Here is a 22,583-nt window from a genome sequence, read left to right as displayed (position 1 = left end):
TTTGGTCTCATTTAACGGCTCAGCTGTTGAAAACTGACGGAATGCTATTTTCAGTTCGCAGTGGCAACTTTCAGTGGTATTTTACGAGGCTGAAATCTTTCGATGGTATTTTACGGAGGTCGTAACCTTTCGATGCTATAGAACCAATTTATGCTATTTGTTATGCTACACTTTATTCCGAGGACAGGCTCCTTCAATTTTTGGTGCATTCGATACAGTTCAATGCGAGAGCTCTCGTATGAATTGATTTTCGGCTACAAAATTTATCATCTCCTTAACCTAATCCGTTTGAATTCTACAACAGCATCCGAACACAAAATTTTTCCTTGCGACGGAAAAGGGACGCCACGCCAAACAAGCAACAAGGTTCCGCACCGTACGGCCAGTCTGGCCTTTTGGATCCCCGGGGCCACCGGACAGACTTACCTGACCCCACCTGTCATTGACTACGAACCGCACCGCCCCCTTCTGCATACTCGAAGTCGAAGGCAGCGCGGCAGGTAGCACGGCACTAGCAGGTAGCAGCGGTTGGCCACCAGCACCCGACGCCGGAGGCCCGGAGGAGGAGGAGGCGGCGGCGATGGCGGGGAAGCACGGGCGCAACGGCTACGACGACGACAACGTCAACCCCTTCGCGGTGAGTGCTCCTCCCGTCACCCGTCACCGCCCTGCCCCTTCGGCGGCCTTTCCACTCGCCGCCTAGATCTCGGGGGGAGTTGGCGTGCATCTCCGATCCGATCACCACCCGCTTTCGCTCGCATTTGGGATCCGTCGCTTAGTTGTTGCTCATGCTCCGGATCTGAGCGTCGCAAGGGGACCAGACGGCCGAGATGCGGATTTGTGCGCTTGGAGTTTGCTGATCACGTGCGTCGTGAAGGTTTTGTTAGAACACTCGTGGGAGGGGCTACTTAACTCTAGATCTGTGCGTGCCCATGTCAGGAACTAGTTTGGATGTGAGATGCTCGGTTCTGCATTGAGCTGGATTAGTTGTTGGGACTTGATTCAGTGTCATTAGATTGGTAATGCGACGCGGTGGCCTTTTGCTGTGCTGCAGGGCTTCTCCCAACTTCCCCGATCCGGAGCCACCTTATATGGCTTGCTAGGTTTTGGTCATGCATGTTTACTGATAGTTGATTAACACAACGCAAACTGTCAAACTTACAAGTGTAGTCATGCAGCAAGTCTTCAACCCACTTGAATTTAGTCGGTTGGTGTTTTGTTTAAGTCGGTTGATTTCACAATTCACATGCTTTTGGTGTTATGTGTTGATTGCTGTATTTTGTGCTGAGTAACAGTCTAGTTGCAGCTGGTTGAAAATATAGAATAATATGATCACTGAGTTGAGTCTCTATTTCATGTGTGACTGCTTATCTCCCAAATATTCCCTATCTTGCAGGGAGGAAGTGTTCCACCTGCCACCAATTCTCGTCTCTCACCTCTATCACATGAACCGGCTGATTTCTACAATGTGGACATTCCTCTCGACTCATCAAAGGTACTTGTAATCTCTTTCTATCTGGATCACTTCCACAATTGGACCAAATTACAGTTTTGAGAACTCTTTTCCTATTGAGTAAAAAATAAGAGTTAACAGTTAACCGACCTGTAACTGGGTACATGCACCCTTTATGATGAGTTAGCTCATTTATGTTATTCATTGTACTGTAGGTATGCCAACTTGCCAAGTTGGTTTTGATTATTTTATCTGATTTGTCTATATGTGGATGGTTCCCTATATCTTACATCTGTTGATGTTGATATTTAGGATCTGAAGAAAAAGGAGAAAGAACTCCAGGCTATGGAGGCTGAGCTAAACAAAAGAGAACGGGTATGCTGCCTTATCATTGCAGAGCTTTCAGTCTTTCTGCTCCTTTTGCCAGTTATAGCAGTTCTGACAAATAAGATGCAAGTTCATGTTTCACAAACTACTATATGATGTGCAATTTGTCTCTCGTACTTAATATGTTGCCAAAGCATTCGTGGTACTCAAATATTTCATCTGAGAGGCTTATGTTGCTTCACATATTACTTATATTAATTTTAAAAAATCATTCCTTCTGCATACAATTGCATTGAGAAATCCATGTTGCTTTATATGTATTGTCTGTTGACCTTTTTATTGGATATTTTGATGCTTTTTCTGAGATATTGGAGCATTTTGAGTCAATGAAGGAAATGTTGTTTTTGCTGCTTCCCCATGTGTTTTAAACTTTGAATCCATGTTCCATCTGTTTATTTACTTTGTGCACAGTTCTTTATCTAAAATGTTGATATGATTCCTTTTTATTTGTCTTCATTGGCGTAGGAATTGAAAAGGAAGGAAGAGGCAGCATCCCGAGGTACATTTCATCTTTGTTGATTCTTTTAAGTAGCTGTCTATTTCATTTTTTGTACATTCAATAAAAAATTGAACTCATAAGAAATATATTGGTAAAAGCAATGGGTTTATTGAGGAAATGTACTGAGGAACCAATCCTGTCACCCAACACGGGTTACACATTCAGTTTTATTTCTATGCTTAGTTATCGATGCTATTTGCTGAGAAGATTACTTCTACTAGATGATGTTTTCAGATATCATGATGTATGTCTTCCATTTTTTTGAAAGAAAAATTGTTATTCTTTTCATAGAGAGTTGGGTTGCTCTATATTTTCAGTTTCTCCATTAACTTTTATCATCTTTTATTTTTCAGCTGGCATTGTGATAGAAGAGAAAAATTGGCCTCCCTTTTTTCCCCTCATCCACCACGACATTTCCAATGAGATACCTATCCATCTACAAAGGATGCAGTACCTTGCATTCTCGTCATTCTTGGGTAAGCTTTAAGTGTCCAAAATGTGCTGGTTTGTACTACTGTACTAGTGTCCTCTCTCTCTCTCTCTGACTTAAGTATATTCTATTGATCTATTTTATATTATGCATTAATAGTGTTACTACTAGTAGGGAGTGGATGGCAATACACTTTCACTTCCTTGCTTTTTCAATAAAGGATTTATTATGTTCATTTGATCTGTGGACTGATGCATTTTGCAGAAACTAATTCTGATAGATAGTGGCTAGTACGTTCATCTGGCATAGCATTTCTCAACTGAGGTTCTCTTACCCGATGTGTTCCTCATGCAGGATTGGTAGCGTGTCTCTTTTGGAATATCATAGCAACTACAACAGCATGGATTAAAGGGGAAGGTACAACTACAATGTGCCTTATTGTCATCTTATTTATCTTCTTGCATCAGCACATGCTACCTTACTGACACTTCAAGTTCAAACTATTATGACCTATCTACTTCTGTACTTAAAAAGGTGTTATGATCTGGCTGCTTGCCATTATCTACTTCATATCTGGTGCACCTGGGGCTTATGTGTTATGGTATCGACCTCTTTATAATGCAATGAGGTTGTTTATATGCATCCATCCCTTAATACAATACAATTTTTCACCATTTCAATGTTCCTTATAATCATATATCTTGTTTTGTTTGAATTTCTGCTTCAGAACTGAGAGCGCTTTGAAGTTTGGGTGGTTTTTTCTATTTTACATGGTAAGATGTCAAGTAAAATAAACTAAAGGTTTCACACATCATGTCTTAGCATTGTATTCATAAAGTTACTGCATGCCTCACTGCCAATCTTTGCCCATTTTCCAGATTCATATAATCTTCTGTGTGTGGGCAGCTGTGGCTCCTCCATTCCCTTTCAAAGGAAAATCTTTGGCGTAAGTATTGTAGTTTTCTGAACTTTACTTGAGAGTTGAGGTGCAATAACTAATAACTCTTTGTAAGTTCTCTTTGAAGGGTAGCTGTGAGGAGCCATAGATGCCCCTAGTCATAATTTGTGTTTCCATACAATCTTATTACATAAAAAGTAATTGCTATTTCACTTAAGAATTAGTATATTTACCCACTTGGTGCTCGTTCTGAATTGTAGCCAATAATAATCTCCACAAGGAATCATTGTGGATATACAATATTTACCCCAAATCTTCAGCATGAGCAACATACACACTTTGCGGTCCTGGAACTATGAATAAAACTTCAAATCAGGTAGTGCTTGCTAAAGTTGAAATAGCTATTTTTTTTGGCTATCATGCGCCATAACTTTACCGAGGAGTCCTGGTCCACCTGTGTTATAAGAAGCCTAACACGTAATGTTGTTTTCTAACCTTATCGTGACAAAACACTGGTTTTGAGGGTTTATGTAATCAAAATCATTTGTCCGTTTTCAACTTAAAGGACGCTCTTTATTTTTTATGCATCCAAGTGCTAACTATTTCTTTGCTGTTTTTACAGTGGGATTTTACCTGCAATTGATGTCATAAGCAAGAATGCTATTGTGGGGGTATGTCTATGTCAGTTTTGAGTTGTTAAGTTTATTGTCATGGCTCACTTTACCTATATGACTTTGCCTCCTATTTCATGAATCATGGGCATATGATTTACTTACCAAGGAAATATATGTTTATGTAATATTCACCATGGCAGAGAGTTAACTTCATTTTCGTTGCAGATATCTTGTATCATGTCCTCGGACTCTTACATGCACTCAATTGCCTTTCTAGCTTCTTTAATTCCTAAAACCGCACTCTTTAACAAATGCTGCATCCAATAGTCATATATTGGTTGGCATATCTTATTTAGTTCCTAAGTAATTATATCTTTTTTTAATGTTTGACAGATATTTTACTTTGTTGGATTTGGCTTGTTCTGCCTTGAATCACTTCTGAGCATCGGTGTCATTCAGGTTGGTTGAATCTATTCTTTGTTCAATAAATCCTTCATCATATTGTGCATTGTTCGTTCATTTATTATTATTTTTTTATGTTCTTCGCACCTGATCAATGTTCTCTCAACTTGCAGCAAGTATACATGTATTTCCGTGGAAGTGGAAAAGCTGCAGAGATGAAACGTGAGGCAGCACGTAGTGCTCTAAGTTCAGCCTTCTGATGAACAGAGGGCGGTGTGATCACAGCCAGTTGATGGATAGAAGGAAATGAGATGTGCCAAATGAGCCACGTGGATTTGGATCTCTGAAATCGTACAGCTGATCATCTTTTTGCTCTTCTGTAAAATATGAACAATCCTCATATGGATGCGTCAGGGTTCACTTATTGCCATGGTTTAGGTGTCGTTGATAGGGAAAACGGTGAAGTTTTTTGTAGTAGTGAATATAATGTATCTTCATCATACGTTTGCATGTGAGTGTAATAGCTTGGTGGTCATTTTTCTTGTGGTATGAATGCAGGTTTGCTGTGTTTTCGGCCAAGGCAAAAACACTTGTTTTATGACACTTCCTGCCAACCATTTTTGGTGCAAGAATCGTATATTGAGATTGTCATCCGTAGTATTGGGGCTTTTGCAAGAAGGCTCTGGTCCTGGAATTCCAAATTTTTCTATTGGAGCTTTTCCAATAAGGTTCTGGATTTTTTCCATAAAAAAAATAAAAAGAAAACTCTAGGTCAAAATGTCGCTGCCCTCTCCAAGGGTTGGATAAAATACTCACAACACACCAGCTTGTTTTATTTTTTTCATTCACAAAGCTAAACTAAACTGAAAGTTTGGTTGTTTTAAGTTTTAACGAGCCAGCTCACGCTCACAAGCTGATACGAGAGGCACAACAGGTCCAGTTTAGTCCTTCAACTTTCGCAAAAGTCTGTTTTTTATCCCTGAACTTCAAAACTGGGTAAAATACATCCCTCAATTTTTGAAACCATGCATATTACGTCCTTGACATGTTACGAGCGGTTTTGAAGGCAGTTTTGTCTTTTTTATTTTTATTTATTTTGGCTGAATATTTGTAAAATTATAGTAAATCACATAAAATTCATAAAATATTAAATCTGATTTTGTTGGACTCCAAATAAGTAGATCTACATAGTGAACGTATAATATAGTACACTTTAGTACAAATTTTTTATTGTACCTTTAGATCTGTGTTTTTCTATAATTAATTAGAATAATTCATAGCTATAGTTTGTATGGTACACTTGTGGTGAATTTTTTATGTTGGACTAATTATTATATGTTTAAACTATGGTAAAAATTTCATACTCATTAGGTCATGTATAACTTAGTTATAGATTTATTATAATTTAACAAGCATAAACCTAAATAAATCTATAACTAAGTAATACGTGATTCAATGAGTATAAAATTTTTACTATAACTCAAACATAGAATAATTAGCTCACCATATAAATTTCATCACAATTGGACCATAGAAAATGTAGCTATAATTAGTCTAATTAATTATAGAAAAATATAGATCTAAAGATGCATCAAAAAATTTTGTACTAGAATATACTATATTATATATTCAATGTGTAGATCTATTGATTTGAAGTCCAACAAAATTGAGTTTTTTATTTTATGATTTTTATGTGATTTACTGTGATTTTTCAAAAAAAATCAGCCAAAATAAATAAAAAGAAAAAGGTAAAACCGCTTTCAAAACCAGGTCAAGGGATGTATTTTGTCCGGTTTTAAAGTTTTGAGATGAAAATCAGACTTTTGCGAAAGTTGAGGGATGTAAAGTAGACTTTTTCCTTTCCATAAACCCAATCTAAACGGGCCTATCAGCGAGTCTTGACAGCCCACGAGGCCACGATCAGGAGGGTGGCCCAGAAAGCCCACGACAAAACCAACCCTAGTGGCCGTGTGAACGGACCGAGCGCGCCGCCAGCCCCTCTAGTAGTGCCGAAGTCCGAGTCCGCCCCCCTTCCACGGCTCCACCACTCCTCCGTGGCTCCGTCCGTCCCGTCGGTCTGCCGCTAGGCGCTACTGCCGCCAGCCCGCCACTCCTCCGTTCGCCCAGTCGCCGGCCACCGGCCGGGGCCTGCCGCCCCCATCCACTGCAGCCGCCGGCACCGCTTGCAGCCACCGGACGGTGTGGTAGCTTGCGAGCTAAACAGCCAGAGCTAGTCACCGAGCCGAGCTGGCCCCAAACCAAAATCGCGCCGCCACTAATCTAAAGCCCTAAACCCATGACGCCGCCGCCGCAGCCGCAGCACCTCCCTCTCCATCCCCAGAACCCCAGCCTCGCCTCCCTCACCCTCACCTATGGCGCGACATCCTAAGCCGCCCGCGCCCCCGTCCCCGCCCCCGCCGCCGTGCCCGCCCTCGGACTCGGACCCCGGCGTCGGCTTCGACCCCATCGAGGAGTGGCTCGTGGACTTCGACCCGGCCATGTCGGGCGAGCTAGCGGCCAAGGGTCTCGGCGCCGCTGAGCAAGCGGCGGCGGTTCCGCATACGCTGGTGGAGACGGCGGCGGGAAAGAGCTTCGAGCTCGAGTTTGGTGTGATGGACGAGAAGGTCGAGGTGGTGAGCAGCAGCGGATTGGACGAGCTGCTTGCTCCGGATCAGCTTCTGGTGTCGGGGATTGGCGATTTGGCTGTGCGAGAGGATATTCCAGAGGGAGCGGTTGCTATGGAGATGGCTGCCGCACCGCCCGCACCTGCTGATGCTGAGATGAATACCACGGTGTGCGTGGAAGTGGAATCGGAAGGTGGCAAGGAAGGGCAGGAGGCACCGCCCGCACCTGCTGGTGCCGAGATGATGAATACCACGGTGTCCGTGGAAGTGCAACCGGAAGGTGGCAAGGAAAGGCAGGAGAGCAGCGATGAAGAGTCAGAGTCAGAGAGCAGTGAGGATGACGATGATGGCTCATCGAGTGAGGCTTCCTTGAGCAGCGAAGAGGAGAAAGAGCATGGGGTTAACAAGGATGAGGAATCGAGTGAAGCCTCAAGCAGCGAAGAGGAAGAACTGGAAGTTAAGAGGCATGGTGGTAAGGCTGGTAACCTGGAGAGCCTCCTTGAGGAAGGGGAGTTGATGATAGGGAGCGATGCGGAGGAGCAAAAGGGAGGCATCAAGTCCAAATATGAAGCAGAGGTATTTGAGTTGCAGTATCCTGTGGCATGCATCTACTTTTGATACTTATTAGGTGTGATTTTCTTGCTGTGGTGCTGTTTTGATCATTTGTGAGTGGGTTGCGATTGTGACTATGATTCTAGTTAGTGCAATTACCTTGACACAATTTTTATTATGTAGTTAATTTTTAAGAGTAACCTATTGTTTTTTTTATAAAGAGAGTAGCCTATTGTTTGAATTAAAATGAAGTTTATGCTTATGATGATAAATTGGTTCTAACAGATACTCTGTCCTGTTTGTAAGGCTTTAGTAGTGTTGCATTAACTGTGTGGAAACACACAGCTCCATGTTGCTATGCAATTTCAATACTAAAGCCTTGCATTCAGTTGCTACCAGGATCTACAAAATGGCATAAGCTATTGTTTATTCAACATTCTTTTTTTTTGTTTACATCTGTATTTGTATGCATCTTCTAATGTGGATATACATCGCAGGTCCTTCCACCAGTCCCAAAAATTGAAATACAGTTAGAACCACATCATCAGACTCTTCCAGTAGGGACTATTTCAGCTGTAAGTCTTACATTTCTTGTGCAGTTCCTTTTGTGTTATTATGTTTATCTGTGTTGTTATACTCTAATGTTTGTTTTTCACATGCCATGCAAGAAAAGTTGTTGTTACCCTTTTATTTGATTGCATTTAGACCATCTGCTTATTTCATCTCATGGTGTCATCGTTTGAAGATAAACCTGGTTCACTTCATAGTTCATACATTTAAGGGGTGTTTGGTTTTAGGAACCACCCCATTCATAGATGAGGTGGTGCATCATGAGTTCATCCCAACCCATTCATCGTGTCTATACTAATTATTAGCTTTTGTGGGATGAGTGATGATGGATTAAGCCACTCCATTCCAGAAATCAAACGAATAATTGAGGAGAAGATGATGGAGGTGTTCCTCAAACCAAACACCCCCATATAGTTGCTAAATAGCAATGTGTTGAGTAATGTGTTGAGTCTTTTGTGGCATTTCAGACCTTCCTGGGAAATTATTATTACTTAATAGCAATGAAATTTAGCTGCTTCAGTTGGTTGATAACCGGACCTGTTTCTGATCCCTGGGGTGCGCTGACCACCCAGAAAGGCAGAAACTGATATAGAAATATACTGAAACCTTTCAGTTTCCTGAAAGCCCATAGACTCAGATGGAATCTACTGAATATCATTGTTTTTCCCTTTTTTTAAGGAAACCTGTATGTGCAATTTATTTAGTGCTATCTGAAGCTTAAAGGCACCACCACACCAGAGGTGTGGTAGTTGTTTTTACTTAGTCTTCAGCCGTTAGCATTTTTTTTTGGTAAAATACTTGTGGTGTTTTGGATTGTTGTCATATAATGTTTGATCTAGTACTGACTCATAAAATGCATACCGTATAATGTTTGAGTTCATATCCTGACTGTTTGCCTGTCTGCTATCTTTGCAGATAATGGGTGAGAGAGTAATTGTTGAAGGTTCAGTCCAACACAACCCCCTGAATGAGGGTTCAATTCTCTGGATAACAGAAAGTAGGACGCCACTTGGTATAGTTGATGAGTTGTTTGGACCCGTTAAGAACCCATACTACCTTGTGCGGTACAACTCTGAGGAAGAGGTACCTGCTGGGATCAGTGCAGGAACCAATGTCTCTTTTGTAGCGGACTTTGCAGATCACATCCTGAATATGAAGGAGCTCTATGCAAAAGGCTATGATGAATCTGATCCTGTAGGCAATGAAGAAGAAGAAGATTTACCTGATTTCTCTGATGATGAAAAGGAGGCTGAGTACAAACGGTCATTACGTCAAGCAAAAAGGCGGACTGATAGACAGCATGAGCCTATGAAGACTTCTGGTGATAGGAAGAGATCACAGTCTAGAGGTAGTGGGATCCGGAAGCCCATGCCGCCAAGGAACCTGGATACATCAGCACCAGGTCACCAGCCACGGCCTCATTTTCGCCGCTCAGATATGGCTCGTGCAGGTGCTGAAAATACAGCACATTCATTGGGTCCTCAAAATGCACCTATGATTGCTCCAACCATGCTGCCTGCTGGCACAATGAACCCTGCTATGCCATCACCTGTTCCTCTTGCAAATCAGATGGGTGGCTGCTTCATGAATCCAGCACAGCAGCAGTTCTTACCGCAACAACCTAATATGGTTTGGCCTGGTGGATTTCCACAGCCTCCTCATCCGAACATGGGGGTAGATGGAGCCGCACTCGCTGCCAACATCATGCAGAACCTCATAGCAGGAGCCAACCAATTCCAGCAGCAGTTTCAGAACCCGAACTTCAGCGGCGCAGGAGCCAACCAATTCCCGCCACAGTTTCAGAACCAGAACTTCAGTGGCCCGGGAGCAAACCAATTCCAGCAGCAGTTTCAGAACCCGAACTTCGGTGGCTTCCCAAACCAAACGCCGATGCCCTTTCCTCAGTTCATGCCCCAAACTGGAACGCCTGCAAATCCAATGCCATTCGGTGGCAGACCACCAGTGAACTCTCCATTTGGTCCAGTGCCTATGGGGCAAGGCAACTTTGGTCAGCCTCCAAATTCACAAGGATTTACAAACCTGGCGGCGCCACCCCGTGGAGACGGGGAACAAGATTCACCCCCGCAGTTCAGTTCTAGGCAGTTTCATCAAGGGAGCCCGTCCTTTGGCCGGGGAAGGACGCAGCAGCGCGGTGGCCGGCATTCCTCTGGCAGAGGTGGCAGAGGCGGCCGGCATCGCAGATAGGTGTCTCTGCCTCTCTGTGGCTTTGCCCCCGGTGTACTATGTTTCTTGTAGTCGAGACACCAAAGTTATGTAATACCAGAAAGATGTTTCTTGTAATGATGCTTGCTGAATGGATTGAACATCCTGTCGATTGCTACCGTGCCAGAAACCAGAAAACACCCTGCGCTCACTATAATTTAGTGGAAAGGGATAATTTTTTTCCATGCGAAGAAATTCTATTGCAAAAATAAATTAGCAACATTTCGAGGATAAAGTTTGGTATTGGCTGGGACCTTGGCAATGGATAAGTGACAGGTTATTGTCATGCTATGGTAATGCCGTTTATTATTATTATTTTTGTGGTGTGGTGGCATGAAACATAATTCTGTTGCAAAAAATACAGAGGATCATTTCTAGAGAAGCAATAAATAAAAAAAGTCTTTTGTAAAAGTAAAAGGTCATCTAAAATATGGAGTTGACAAGCTGCATTCCCGACTGTCTTATCCGGTAAACGGCATATCTGAAACATTGCTGTCGACTGCCGATACTTCTCTTCCCCGTCCGGTTGCTTCCAGTTCCAGCGTTCCAATCCAACTTCCAACGCTGCAAACCCCTGCTGCGTTTTCACCACAAAAATGTCGAAACATCCAACCCAGTGGCCAAAAAATGCGCGAAAAATGAAAAATATTGGTTTTACAAGAACATACTACTATGCAGGATATACTTTCTCAAGAATAATCATCTCCACGCGCTCGCTCCCTCGCGTCCATGGCCGTGCTCCAGTCTCCTCATCTCACTCCTCCCCCGCTCTGCTGCTGCTCGCACGCCTGCCTCTACCCAAGGTTCCTGAAACCGCCTCCGAAATTCTCAAATGGGGTCTGTTCCACTTCCACGGCGAGGCCGTCGGACCGGAGCGAGCTATTAGTGGGTAAAAGCGGGGCCTTGGTTTGGAGAGCGGCGGGGAGACAGCGGCGGCGGCGGCTTGGCCTTGGCGTGACCGGAGCTGGGAGAGGCCCCTTCTTTGGCGGCGGCGGGAGGCGTATGGACAAGGGCACCACCCGGGTCGTGGGGAACCTCACCTTCGCCGCCGTCGTGACGTACCTCGCCGTCACCGGCCAGCTCCGGTGGGTTATTGACGCCATCGTCTCCCTCTGGGTACGAGAATTCTTGCTGCTAAAATGATTTCTTTGCAATTTGCTTTGCTTGTTCTATGAGAACATTTGGGATTAGTGGCGCTAGGCTGTTTGATTTGTTTCTTCGATGAGAATATTTTGGATTGGCACTAGCTTGTTTATTTTGCTTCTTTCATGCCTGACTTGTAGGAAATAGATGTTAGCTCAGCTGAAAAATGCCATCCCTTGTGTTGGACTAGACAGCTTAGGTTGATACATAGAACTGCTCCACCAAGAACTCAGTGCTTTTTAACAGTATGATTTTGCTGTCCATGTTGTAGTAGCTTCTGAGCTGACCTGAGATTTCCAGTCAATTTACAGTTTCACCAAGTAATGTTGTTTAGTTTGGCGAAGATGTCCTACTATAGACTTGCTAGTATTCAGTTGTGCACTGTGTCATAGACTCATGGAAAACTTGAGTATTTAGGTACCATAGAATCTTGATACTGAAATTATGAAACCTTGATGTAGCTTACTCTATGGCTCAACCGACATTTACAAGCTTGTCCATTTGATAATTGGGTCTGTACATACCACAAAATGTCATACAATCTTCATGTTTATTCATTCAATACATCATTTTAGTTGATTAAATTGTCATTAATTTGGATTTTTACATCTCTTCTGAAAACAGCTCCTCACAATACTGCTGCCTGTTCTGGCTCTGGGTGCATTTTTCTTCTTTGCAGGACAAGATATACTGCAGGGCGATGTAAGTCTCCCCATAAATTTGGCATTCAGCTATTGCTTCTTTCATATGGTTGAGTTTTATCTACTTGTGGAAAATATTTCTGCATAATCCTCCCCACTTATAGAACATCGCTTCTTAAAGTTACTTAGGTTATGCCTATTAGCAGCACTATGGTTATATCATTTACAGCTGGAACTGGAAGAAGAAACTTTGTTGTCTCTGCGCACAATTGTGTAAATGTTCCTATATTCATATGGTTTCCTTTGTTTGCAGTGTCCGAACTGTGGAAAAAGCTTCCAGATACTGAAGTGAGCATAAACAGCACTATATATAGAACTATTTCTATCACAGATTTGTACTTAAAGCGAACTCTAATTAGCTTAAATGTCTTATAGGTCAGCTTTGAAGGATGGCCCACAACTTTGTCCTTATTGCACTCAACCTTTCTCTGGTAAGCAATTTATTTTTTTTAATCAACCATTCACTCTCTTTCTCTGTGTTTTGGTATAATAACATTAGCAATGCTGACCACGAAATTTCACTGAACCTATGGTTGTACAACTGTTAATGTACTCTAGATCTGATACAACAACAAAGCTTGTTGAACCTATGGTTGAAACCTTTTGTAATCATTACTTATGAATGTAGTATCAGTTTTCAATGAAAATCACTTCTCTACCAATTTATTCTATCATATGCCAACTAAGAATGGAGATATGTGGAATCACCTTGAAGTCTTGAATGTTTCCACTGGACGAACTTATCGTTCCATTCTTTCGCATCTTTGTTATGCTTGTCTGTGTGGAACCTTTATTTTGGAGCTAAGATATCTTTGTACATGCTGCAGTTCAGGGCAACAAATTTGTTAGAGAATCTGCTAGATTTTCATCTGGGAGGGGTGCTACTGCTACAAACGGACAAGTGCTCAATGAGTTCTTCAACCGCAACATGAGAGGTACCAAATAATTCTGTTCAATCTTTATTTTTCTATGCTTGTATTTGAGCCATCTCAAGTGACTAATTTCATTTGCTTAGTGAACATCATGAATAAAAGAATTCACTCAATTTGGTCCACCTTTAGCCCCTTCCTCACCCGCCCACCCAACTTCCGTCAACTTCAATATTGAATACATTGGAACTTGTCTCCCAAAACCAGAAAAAATGTCCCTATGCCAGTTTGATGGCCTGACTAGGCAGCAAACTGTTGTGTTCGCAGTGGGTCCCACTTTTCATGGAGAGTGCAAGGGAGTATGAGAGAACTGAGTCAGAACTGTCTCCTACAGTCCTACCCCACCGACCTGTTAGGTGTCACAGATCTTGCTGATATCGAGATCGCTGGCCATGATGAGGCCCTTGAGTCATGGATGGCTGAGGGCATGGAGCAGATCACCGTCAGGAATACATCCTCTTTGCTCCCTCACCTTCCATGGTTACCTCTTACCTGAGTCAGGAGAGGCCATCAGGCTAACGAATCATCCTCTTTGAAAGATCGATTTTGTTTCTTCTAAGTTGTCTGGCAACGAACTGTTTTGCCAGCAATCTGGCTAACGAATCATCAGTAACCACACATTGTGCTTCTGCATGTAGGAACATCGCCTTCTGGAACGATTGTGGATGTGGAGGCTGAAGTCAAGGACGTCGAGTGATGTTTCCACATGATCCTTCATCAGTGCTCATCAGTACCAGCTCTTATCAGTCAGTTCAAGAAGGCATTATTTCTGAAGGCTAACACACTGTAGCGCCGTCTTATCATCATATATGTTCACATACAATGGGAAGAAACTGGAAACTGTGAGCTAGATCGTGTTTTGGTAAATATATATAGATGGACACTGCGTAGTAAAGTAGGGTAGGGTGAGGATGATAAGATCGCATATGTTATTTGCTGGGATAGGCGCTGTAGGGACATGGTGTGTGTGTGTGTGTGTGTGTTTTGATCAGGGAGATGGTGTGTTTACTACTAGTTGTATTTTGTTTGTGCCCGCGCGCATGAAAAACTGGATGAGAGGAGAGCCAGTGGGCAGTAGTGGCCTGAACTGTATTGCATGGATACAACTATGCAATACAGCCATAGTCTGAAATCTGAGGTATCCAGAGGCACAAAAAAAAGTTGAAATCGCCGTTGCCGGGGATCGAACCCGGGTCACCCGCGTGACAGGCGGGAATACTCACCACTATACTACAACGACAACTGTGTTAACTAAACATAAGGCATATTAATCACCGATCACTCTTGATGGCGAACCAAAACTGCAAAGCTGAAGGCTAAGCACACGATGTGAATGAAGAAGATGATGTTGATGTTAGCATGGGAGTGAAAACACTGGCTGGTTATGTAGCAAAGCTGCTTCATTTTGGCACAGGGCGCTAGATTTTGATGGCATTTGATTCGGTGGCCGGTCCCCGCTGCCTTCCTTGCCGCTTGCCGGGAGAGGCCCCGTGATCGACAACGACGACAAGGGACGGGATGGAGGACTGGAGGATGGTCAGCACTCAGCACTCGGCAGCCAGCAGGAGTGCATGACGCTGGGGGACAGAAACAGAACAGAGAGTCATGTATTACCATCCCTAAAAAACATGTTTTAGCAAAACAAAAAATAGCCATGTATTCTTGGCAAAGAGAAGACCATACGTCGCTTGGCATCTATGTAATCCGTTAAGTTCTGAACAGAAACAAACAGAAGAACAAGGTCTTAGCCAAAAAAATGATTAAAAAAACGCCGTTGCCGGGGATCGAACCCGGGTCACCCGCGTGACAGGCGGGAATACTCACCACTATACTACAACGACTTTGTTGGGGTTTGCACGATTCTACGTCTCTACCTACGTGTCCAAATATTGCCAGGAAACGCAACGCAACTTTTACCATGAGACTACAAAACTCTAGTAACCAACTGTTCCACCAACATATGCATCGTCTTTTCCGAAATGGAAATTGAGAAAGAAAACCCAGCCCTGGTTTTGGGCATGAACGACCAACCATCTCCCAAGCACCAAACGAACCAGGCGCACGACGATCGGACAATCACAATTCACAAGGACCTCAGCGGCCGCACACAGTTCAAAAAGGTCAAAACTCCAGGCAAGGAATACTCCCAATTGCTTGAACCAGACAAAGATGGAGGTAACAACACATATATGGACATACACAGCAACGTGGTGATACAAAACTGCGCCAAGGCAGTACTAATTCTCTGCTGATATACAGCTCTCAGTCACAACGTACACGTTACACCTCAAGCTTCCTTCGCATGGATACTCTCAGAGGAACCTGAATCTATCATCTGGGGCAGATGTATAGAGTAGCAGGTAGCGAGCGTAAGGAAAGAACAGCTAAACGCTACGAAAACTTTGAACCATACGGACGAAAACAGGGTTAGGTACATGAGAAAGCCGGTGACAGTAACTACCGCCACAAAATTTGCAAGGCACTTGGTTGTTGACAGATCCCCTTCAGTTCCTTCGTTGGGGAAGTGGCCTAGCGTGGAGAACTTGGACAGCAGCTCGTCCTTCAGCCTGAATCGCTCTATCAACCAGTCAGCTACTTCGTCTTCAGATGTTGGTATGTCGGAAACTTGGATACTGTTGATGTGGATGTGGACTTCGGAAGGACCAATGCCATAAACGTTGTCCAGAAAAGTCGGCGGTCGATGTTTGTAAGCGATTGTGATGTCATAAACTGCATTAATCATCAATGCATGTGTCATGCAACCAAAAGACCAAGATTTTTGAACCAAAATATTGCAGAGCAATAACACAGCCAGATACATCCATAAATATAGCAAAATAGTCATGGAACCAAATAAGAAACAGAATCTAAAGAGCGAATCCGCATAGCAAAAAAGTTGAAACTATCAAGAGTAAATTAAATCGAAGTATAATGTTGAGTTCCTGGAAAATATTATAATGTTATACAAGTCTTTCAATTCACACCTTTGAATGGTGTACAACATATCAGCCTATGGTTCAGGCCTCCAGTTAAATATCAACTGCATGGGATTTTAGTTTCATCTACTACAGTAACATTTCCAGGATACAGGCCTAGCATGCATTTGGAATGTTATCTAGCAGCTACCAATAAGTGCCAGAGTCTAGATTAGGCAACTATGTCAGGATGTGCGGAGACGTACCCTGGCTGGCAGCACACACACCACAACTCTAGCAAGGTTATTAGATTTTATAGCCTTTTTTGTGTACACATGATGTTCTTAGGCTTTGCCAAAAAGATAAAAAATGTAGTCCAGTCAATAATGATTTGAACAAGTCAGCAGAGTCCATTGTAAGGTGTAAAAATCAATAACATGGCTGCAACAAATGGTGGTTTGCAATGCTGCAATAAAAAAAAAAGAATATTTCAAAAGGACAGTGTGAACACTAACCAGCATCTATGGTACTCCGCAGCACTTGCAAACAGCAATTGAAACCCTTTGTCTTGGGAAGGAGTACGTTCTTCAGAACAGGCAAACCATGCTCTGCTGCATATTCTTGACTTTTGACACACTTCTTCTCACTGAGATATTAACATTCGCACTAGTTAGAATACAGATAGATAAAAGGACAGGTGAAGCATAGCAGTAAAAAAAAATTATTAAAGGTGAATGATTCAAAATATTCTTCCAGAAGCCTGGAGTGCAAATCCAAATCATGCCAGTGATTTAGGCAAACATGTGGCAAGAAAAAATGTGAAGAGATCTTACGTATAGTCAGTGCCTTCTGGGAAAACCGCTAACCAAAGGGGATCCTTTGGGTTCTTCAATTCGGAAAGCCTGCTTCGGATTATTGCTTCATCAATCTCCCACTTCCTCTCTACCGGAATAAACTCAATAATGTGAAATGCCCAGTTGAAAACAGGTAACTTCATCAAGCTTTTCTTAAGGATATACTTGATGCACTGCAAGCGGCCTTTCCTCAATGCAAAATCCCACAAGTACATCCAGTCAACCTCAGTCCTGTGGTTAGCAAATAACAGCACTCGCTCATTTGCTGGCACACTTTCACCAGAGAAAATAAACCTGGTCTTGTTAATCTTCTCAAACAAAAAAGGCCACATGGCTAACCACATCCCAAACAGGAAGCATGTAGACTTTCTGCTGTAATGCACGCTGAACAACCGCACAAGGAAAGTAGTTACAGGGGACAGGTAAACCATCATCAGAAATGCTGTTAATATCATGATCACCAAACACAATACTCCACGGGATCTTCTCACGAAAGTCAATGGGCAGTGCCTTGGTCCCATTTCAACAATGGTAGGAGTAGGACCAGGAGGATCAATGGTTTGCACTTGATTCCGCTTTCCATTTACATGATGCCCTTGGGAACTAGTTGAATTGGAACACTCCATTGGCTACAATGAAAACCCTGTGCCCTTGAGAACTTCACACCCGCTGTACCAGTGGAATCATCTAAACTGCACACATTATGGGAGAAGTAAGAACTACACAGAGTTATTAGAGGTTCATTGTAGATATTGCTGTATTATCAGAACTCGAAATAAAAGGTCTCTAATGTTTGCTGCTGCAAAGCTATAACAGGAAATTAGGGAGACAAACTATAACCAGGAGTCCAGGTCTATTGCAAGTCTGAGCCTCTAGTGACATGCATTATGAAAGAGTTGTTTTCTTAGATAAATGCGCTAAAGCCTACCATAGTCCAAGACAATGTCATCTTAACAATTGCTATGACAAATTTACATTAAGACTTGACTAATTCGCGCTTCGGAGCTACGTCTCCATCTTCCCTCCCTGTTTTTATGCACATCAACCAGTGCCAACAAATATAAAGAAATGAGGAATTCCTTTTCATTTATGGACATCAATCTGACTGAGATGGGAAAACGATGGTACGAAAGCACGCTCCAACTGTGGCAGTAAGCTATTATGAAAGGGCCATTCGCAGGCTCACTCACCGGCGGAGCCAAGGCCCGGCCACCCTGGGCAGCTGGCCGGGCTCCCACGGAACAGCAGAGGCGGGAGGGGAGAGGGAGGTGCGTACGCAGGGTCGTCAGCCGGTGCGCGGAGGACGCAGGCGAGGGCGCGAGGCGACTGGCGACAGAAGGTGGGGGGAGCCGCCGACGCCGCCGCGGAGCCTGGGACTGCCCCTCCGTCGTTGGACGCCGCCGAGGGGGAGCCGCCGACGCGCGGAAGATCCGATCCTTGGGACCGAGCCTGAGCGCGAGTGAGGGAAGCGGCGCTGCGAGGGAGATGAGCGTCGGCGCTGCGCTAGGAGCCGGCGTAAAAGCCCATATAATTTTTTTCTCTTTTCTTTTTTTTTTGAGCAACTTCTATTTTTTTCTAACATCTTTTGACAAATTAGTATCTATATAATTAATATATATATATATATAAAACAATATATGTTAGGGATCATACTAATGTTCCTAGGGCCCAATCACATAACATTGTGACATAATGATTTCTCTAAAAATATTTTTTAAAATACAAACCCTATTAGGGAAGAAATTATGAAAATTTTCTCTCATCCTATATAAAGGAAAGAGGGGAGATAGACAAAAACTTATGTATTCATTTGCTCTTTCTCAATTGCTCTCCACTCTCTTCTTTATTTATTCAATTTAAAATTAAAATTGTAATATCTACTACATTACAGAACTCTTAAGTGATTGGAAACGCTTGAGCATGCTTAAACTTAGTCAGCGAGTCATTGCTCTCTTAGCACTTAACCCCTCTTATAATCTTTCATTATGTTTTTTTTGTTAGTATTACTATGGCATTACGCTCAGGCTTCATAAAACATTTGCTCCGCCGCTAGGCTCACTCATAACACTCAACTAAAAAGGTTGACAGCAGCCCGGCGTTACGTGCTATAGCAGATACCTAGCGAGATCTCATAACAAACACATACTTTCAATCCAAAAACAACACACATGCGATGGTAACACTTAACCAACAACGTGAAGGACATGGGTGTACACATGTACACCCGATAATCAAAATCGAAACCAGTATTGCACATATACATTGCAATTAGATCAGGTCCGGTTACAAATAGCCAAATAGCTGAGGTTAGGCTTTTGGGTGATGCTAGGTTTCGTACATCAGGAAGGGAAGAGAAAGAGCGAGCAAACCTGTTAGGTGCTCGTTGCCGGAGAAGGGCCCGCATAAGACCTGGGCATCTGGCCTTGGGCGACGGCGGCCTATTCGTCGCGCTAACATATCGAGAGAGAGCACACGGGAAGAACGAATAGCCTAGTCGGTAGCTGTTTGGCCGAGGGAGAGCCTATCGCTGTCGCGGCAGCCGACGGACGACGGGCGGTGGTCTGCGGCGGATTGGGAGGTCGGTTTCGTGGTGGGTCGGTGGAGCCGTGGAGGGGGAAAAGCGAAAGGAGTGGAGTGGGAGTGCGCAACCCCATCTACCTCTAATTTTTTTACAATTTGACCTTTGTTTTTTACGAAAATTTATATGTAGCTCTTAGGTGATGTAAACTGATCTTTGGACCACTAGGGTTAGCATCATAACTCATGACTCCAAGATAACATGTCCCGACATTACAAATCTTGGCTCCAAGGTGCCTGGCTGCGCACAACAGGGCGTTCTAGATGACACTAAGGTGGTTGGTACCTTGGAGCCACAGATCTTGGTGTCGACCTTGGAGCCGAGATCTATGGCTCTGATCTCAGAGTCGAGATTTGTGGCTCTGACCTCGAAGCATAAATCTTGATGCCGAGCTTGAATTCAATCTCTCTTGGGTTCTTTCCCTCCATAGAAGCAACTACATAATGTTGAAGTCTCTAGACACAAAAAATGTAGTTCAAATACATTGTCTAACTACATCACCTAATAACCTAACTAAATATCTATCTAAATTTGCTATCTACCTATATAAAATAAATTTGCTAACTATATTGACTAACTATCTAACAAATCTAACTATAGAACTAGATAACTATAAGCTACATATAGAACTAAATTAGCTAACTATATGACTTTATAACTCAATATAATAATTAGCTAAATTATCTAAACTAAACAAACTATAAAGCAAAATTACTTAAACAAAAAAGTCACCTGGGCACCTACTTAGGGTTGTTCAAGGGGTTTGGGGGGAGGATGTGGTGCCTCACGAGTGAGCATTAGGGGAGGGGCGGCACCAAATGTGGCCAGCTGGCCGGCGGAGACGATGGGAAGAGGCGAGGGCACCTCCTTAGGGCTAGTCGAGGAGATTGAGGGAGGGCAAGGTGCCTCACGGGTGGACGTTAGAGGAGGGGGCGACGCCGCTAGGCGCAGCCGCCGGTGATGCTAGGGAGAGGCAGAGGGCTGCCCTCGTCGCTGGTTACACGGAGGATAGCGATGGGGTGACAAGTAGTGGCTTGTGCTACTATACTACTCTATATACATACACGTAATGTATATTTGTAAAAAAGAAAAGAACCCTATCACAGAACACGGAGGCCCAAGAGACGTGGCCCAATGCGGCAAGCAGTATGTACACATACATGACGTTCCCTTTTTGGTTTCCCTAACCTAGTCTCGATTGGAGGAGAACAGATGGAACGGAACATACTGTCTGACGCATCGCACAGTGATGGCGCGACGATATGTCGTGATGCCTCGGTGCCCCGCCGCCCTCGGGATTGGAGCCTCGCCGCCGTCTTGATTCGCAATTTCGCATATCGCTAAACTCAGGTTGATCACGCATCAGGCAGTCAAAGAAGGCTCGCCATCTTAGATTCGCTATTTCTCTAAGGTGAAATTCAATCTTTGCTCTTCGGTCTCTTCTGCTTTTCGTATTTTCGTAGAAAAATATTGTCTACTTTCATAGCTATTTGCTAACATCATAAACAATAGATTGTTTAATTATTTGACTATTGTATTTTTTTAATATTTATGCTCTTATGAAGAGGACTCAGTATTACATCTCTTATTCAGAAAACCATGCAGCAATGAAGTCGGCACTTGCTGTTACTTGTAATCGTTCCCCTAATCTGGTTAACCTGGGTTGGGAGAGCATATTGATGAGAGTAATTGAGTAAATTGTAAATCCTATGCCACCACCACCGCCACCCCCTTCTTCATTGCCCCTTTTAAAGTGTCAAATAAAACTATGAGAAAAATAACATTGTAAGTCTCCCATACTCTTTTATGCCTATATTAAAACTGTCGGTGTGGATTTTGAACTATATATATCGTATTTAGTGATGGTTTCAATTAAATCCATGAATTTAAACTTTATTGTGTAATTAGTGCATATGTACAGAATTACGTTGCAAAATTTTACAATTATTATCAAATTGCTAAAATTAATTTTACCAAATTGTATACAAATTTTTTTGGACGATATACCCTAATATAAAATCCTAGACTGGCTAATGGTGACAAGGGTGGCCTGAACGAGCGAACAGGGGCACGAGGGAGTGAGTCGGCGTGCGACCAATGACGGTTAGTGGGCTGCTGGCTGCCAAGGGTGCTAGCGAACCGAGAAGGCCTTGACGGTGGCAGCAGTGAGAGAGGGAAAGAAAGACAAAGTGCGAGAGGGAGAGAAAGGCTGGCAGTGGTAGGCCTTTAGGTTTTCTTAATCGATACCAAGACTTATGGCTCAAGCTCGGAGCCACAGATCTTGGCTTTGAGGTCGGCGCCGAGATCTTGGCTTCGAGGTACCAACCACGTTACCACCACTTAGGATGCCTTGTTAAGTTGTTATTGAAGATGGCAATGGGTATCCAAAACCCGATGAGTTTTTACCTTATTAGTGTAATGGTATGAGTCAATTAGTTTGTTAGTAGGTAAAAAGTTAAACCCAGTGGGTCCAAATCCGTAAATTCATGGATTTTTTTTAAATCCGGTCTACAACATCAATTATATAATTTTAATTGACATAAAACAATTAGAAAACAAAATGTAGACATGCAAAAAAAAACAAAGGAAGCTAAGTACGCTCGTTATTACGTGAATATCAACTAGCTAGTGGGCCATGGTTAATCTCATGCAGTGGATTTGGTTGGTCTGAAAGGCCATGCAATGTGCTCCTGGATATGGGCATCAGGCCGTGGCCCATGTGCATGGCTAGCGACAGCGAGTGCTCTGTGTTCTCAGGTGTAGTGAGTGCACACAAGTCTGAAGGCGCATCCCACCTCGTCAAGTCATTAT

At 43.1% G+C, this 22,583-nt stretch overlaps 4 protein-coding genes and 2 non-coding genes across 7 annotated transcripts; 3 read left to right on the top strand and 3 right to left on the bottom strand.

Moving 5' to 3' along the window:
- Positions 481–5,320, top strand: LOC8067477 (secretory carrier-associated membrane protein 3). Its single transcript, XM_002441299.2, has 12 exons — positions 481–637; positions 1,397–1,495; positions 1,766–1,828; positions 2,306–2,339; positions 2,693–2,815; positions 3,124–3,186; positions 3,304–3,397; positions 3,497–3,542; positions 3,648–3,715; positions 4,290–4,338; positions 4,675–4,740; positions 4,857–5,320. The coding sequence occupies exons 1-12, from the start codon at positions 581–583 to the stop codon at positions 4,941–4,943; spliced, it is 849 nt and encodes a 282-aa protein (XP_002441344.1). The 5' UTR covers positions 481–580; the 3' UTR covers positions 4,944–5,320.
- Positions 6,697–10,887, top strand: LOC8067476 (H/ACA ribonucleoprotein complex non-core subunit NAF1). The gene is made up of 3 exons (XM_002441298.2): positions 6,697–7,883; positions 8,357–8,434; positions 9,345–10,887. The coding sequence occupies exons 1-3, from the start codon at positions 7,056–7,058 to the stop codon at positions 10,632–10,634; spliced, it is 2,196 nt and encodes a 731-aa protein (XP_002441343.1). The 5' UTR covers positions 6,697–7,055; the 3' UTR covers positions 10,635–10,887.
- Positions 11,261–14,557, top strand: LOC8080076. The gene is made up of 6 exons (XM_002441297.2): positions 11,261–11,768; positions 12,420–12,497; positions 12,750–12,784; positions 12,872–12,927; positions 13,324–13,431; positions 14,064–14,557. Exons 1-6 carry the CDS (start codon positions 11,382–11,384, stop codon positions 14,120–14,122), a joined length of 723 nt encoding a protein of 240 aa, XP_002441342.1. The 5' UTR covers positions 11,261–11,381; the 3' UTR covers positions 14,123–14,557.
- TRNAD-GUC lies at positions 14,594–14,665 on the bottom strand. The gene has a single exon. It is a non-coding gene; the product is annotated as a tRNA-Asp (tRNA).
- TRNAD-GUC lies at positions 15,195–15,266 on the bottom strand. Its single transcript has one exon. It is a non-coding gene; the product is annotated as a tRNA-Asp (tRNA).
- LOC8080075 (probable 1-acyl-sn-glycerol-3-phosphate acyltransferase 5) lies at positions 15,558–18,707 on the bottom strand. Of its 2 annotated transcripts, none has more exons than XM_002439986.2 (4): positions 18,471–18,707; positions 17,174–17,886; positions 16,856–16,986; positions 15,558–16,155 (listed from the first exon to the last, which is right to left on the bottom strand). In XM_002439986.2, exons 2-4 carry the CDS (start codon positions 17,818–17,820, stop codon positions 15,713–15,715), a joined length of 1,221 nt encoding a protein of 406 aa, XP_002440031.1. In that variant the 5' UTR covers positions 17,821–17,886; positions 18,471–18,707; the 3' UTR covers positions 15,558–15,712. The 2 variants fall into 2 exon arrangements, with proteins under 2 accessions (XP_002440031.1, XP_021302949.1); XM_021447274.1 differs by lacking the exon at positions 18,471–18,707 and adding an exon at positions 18,385–18,433.

The sequence above is a fragment of the Sorghum bicolor genome, chromosome 9 (assembly GCF_000003195.3).
Source record: "Sorghum bicolor cultivar BTx623 chromosome 9, Sorghum_bicolor_NCBIv3, whole genome shotgun sequence".
NCBI classification, from domain to species: domain Eukaryota; kingdom Viridiplantae; phylum Streptophyta; class Magnoliopsida; order Poales; family Poaceae; genus Sorghum; species Sorghum bicolor.
Note: the sequence above shows the minus strand (reverse complement) of the source record. Positions and strands in the feature narration are given on the sequence as shown.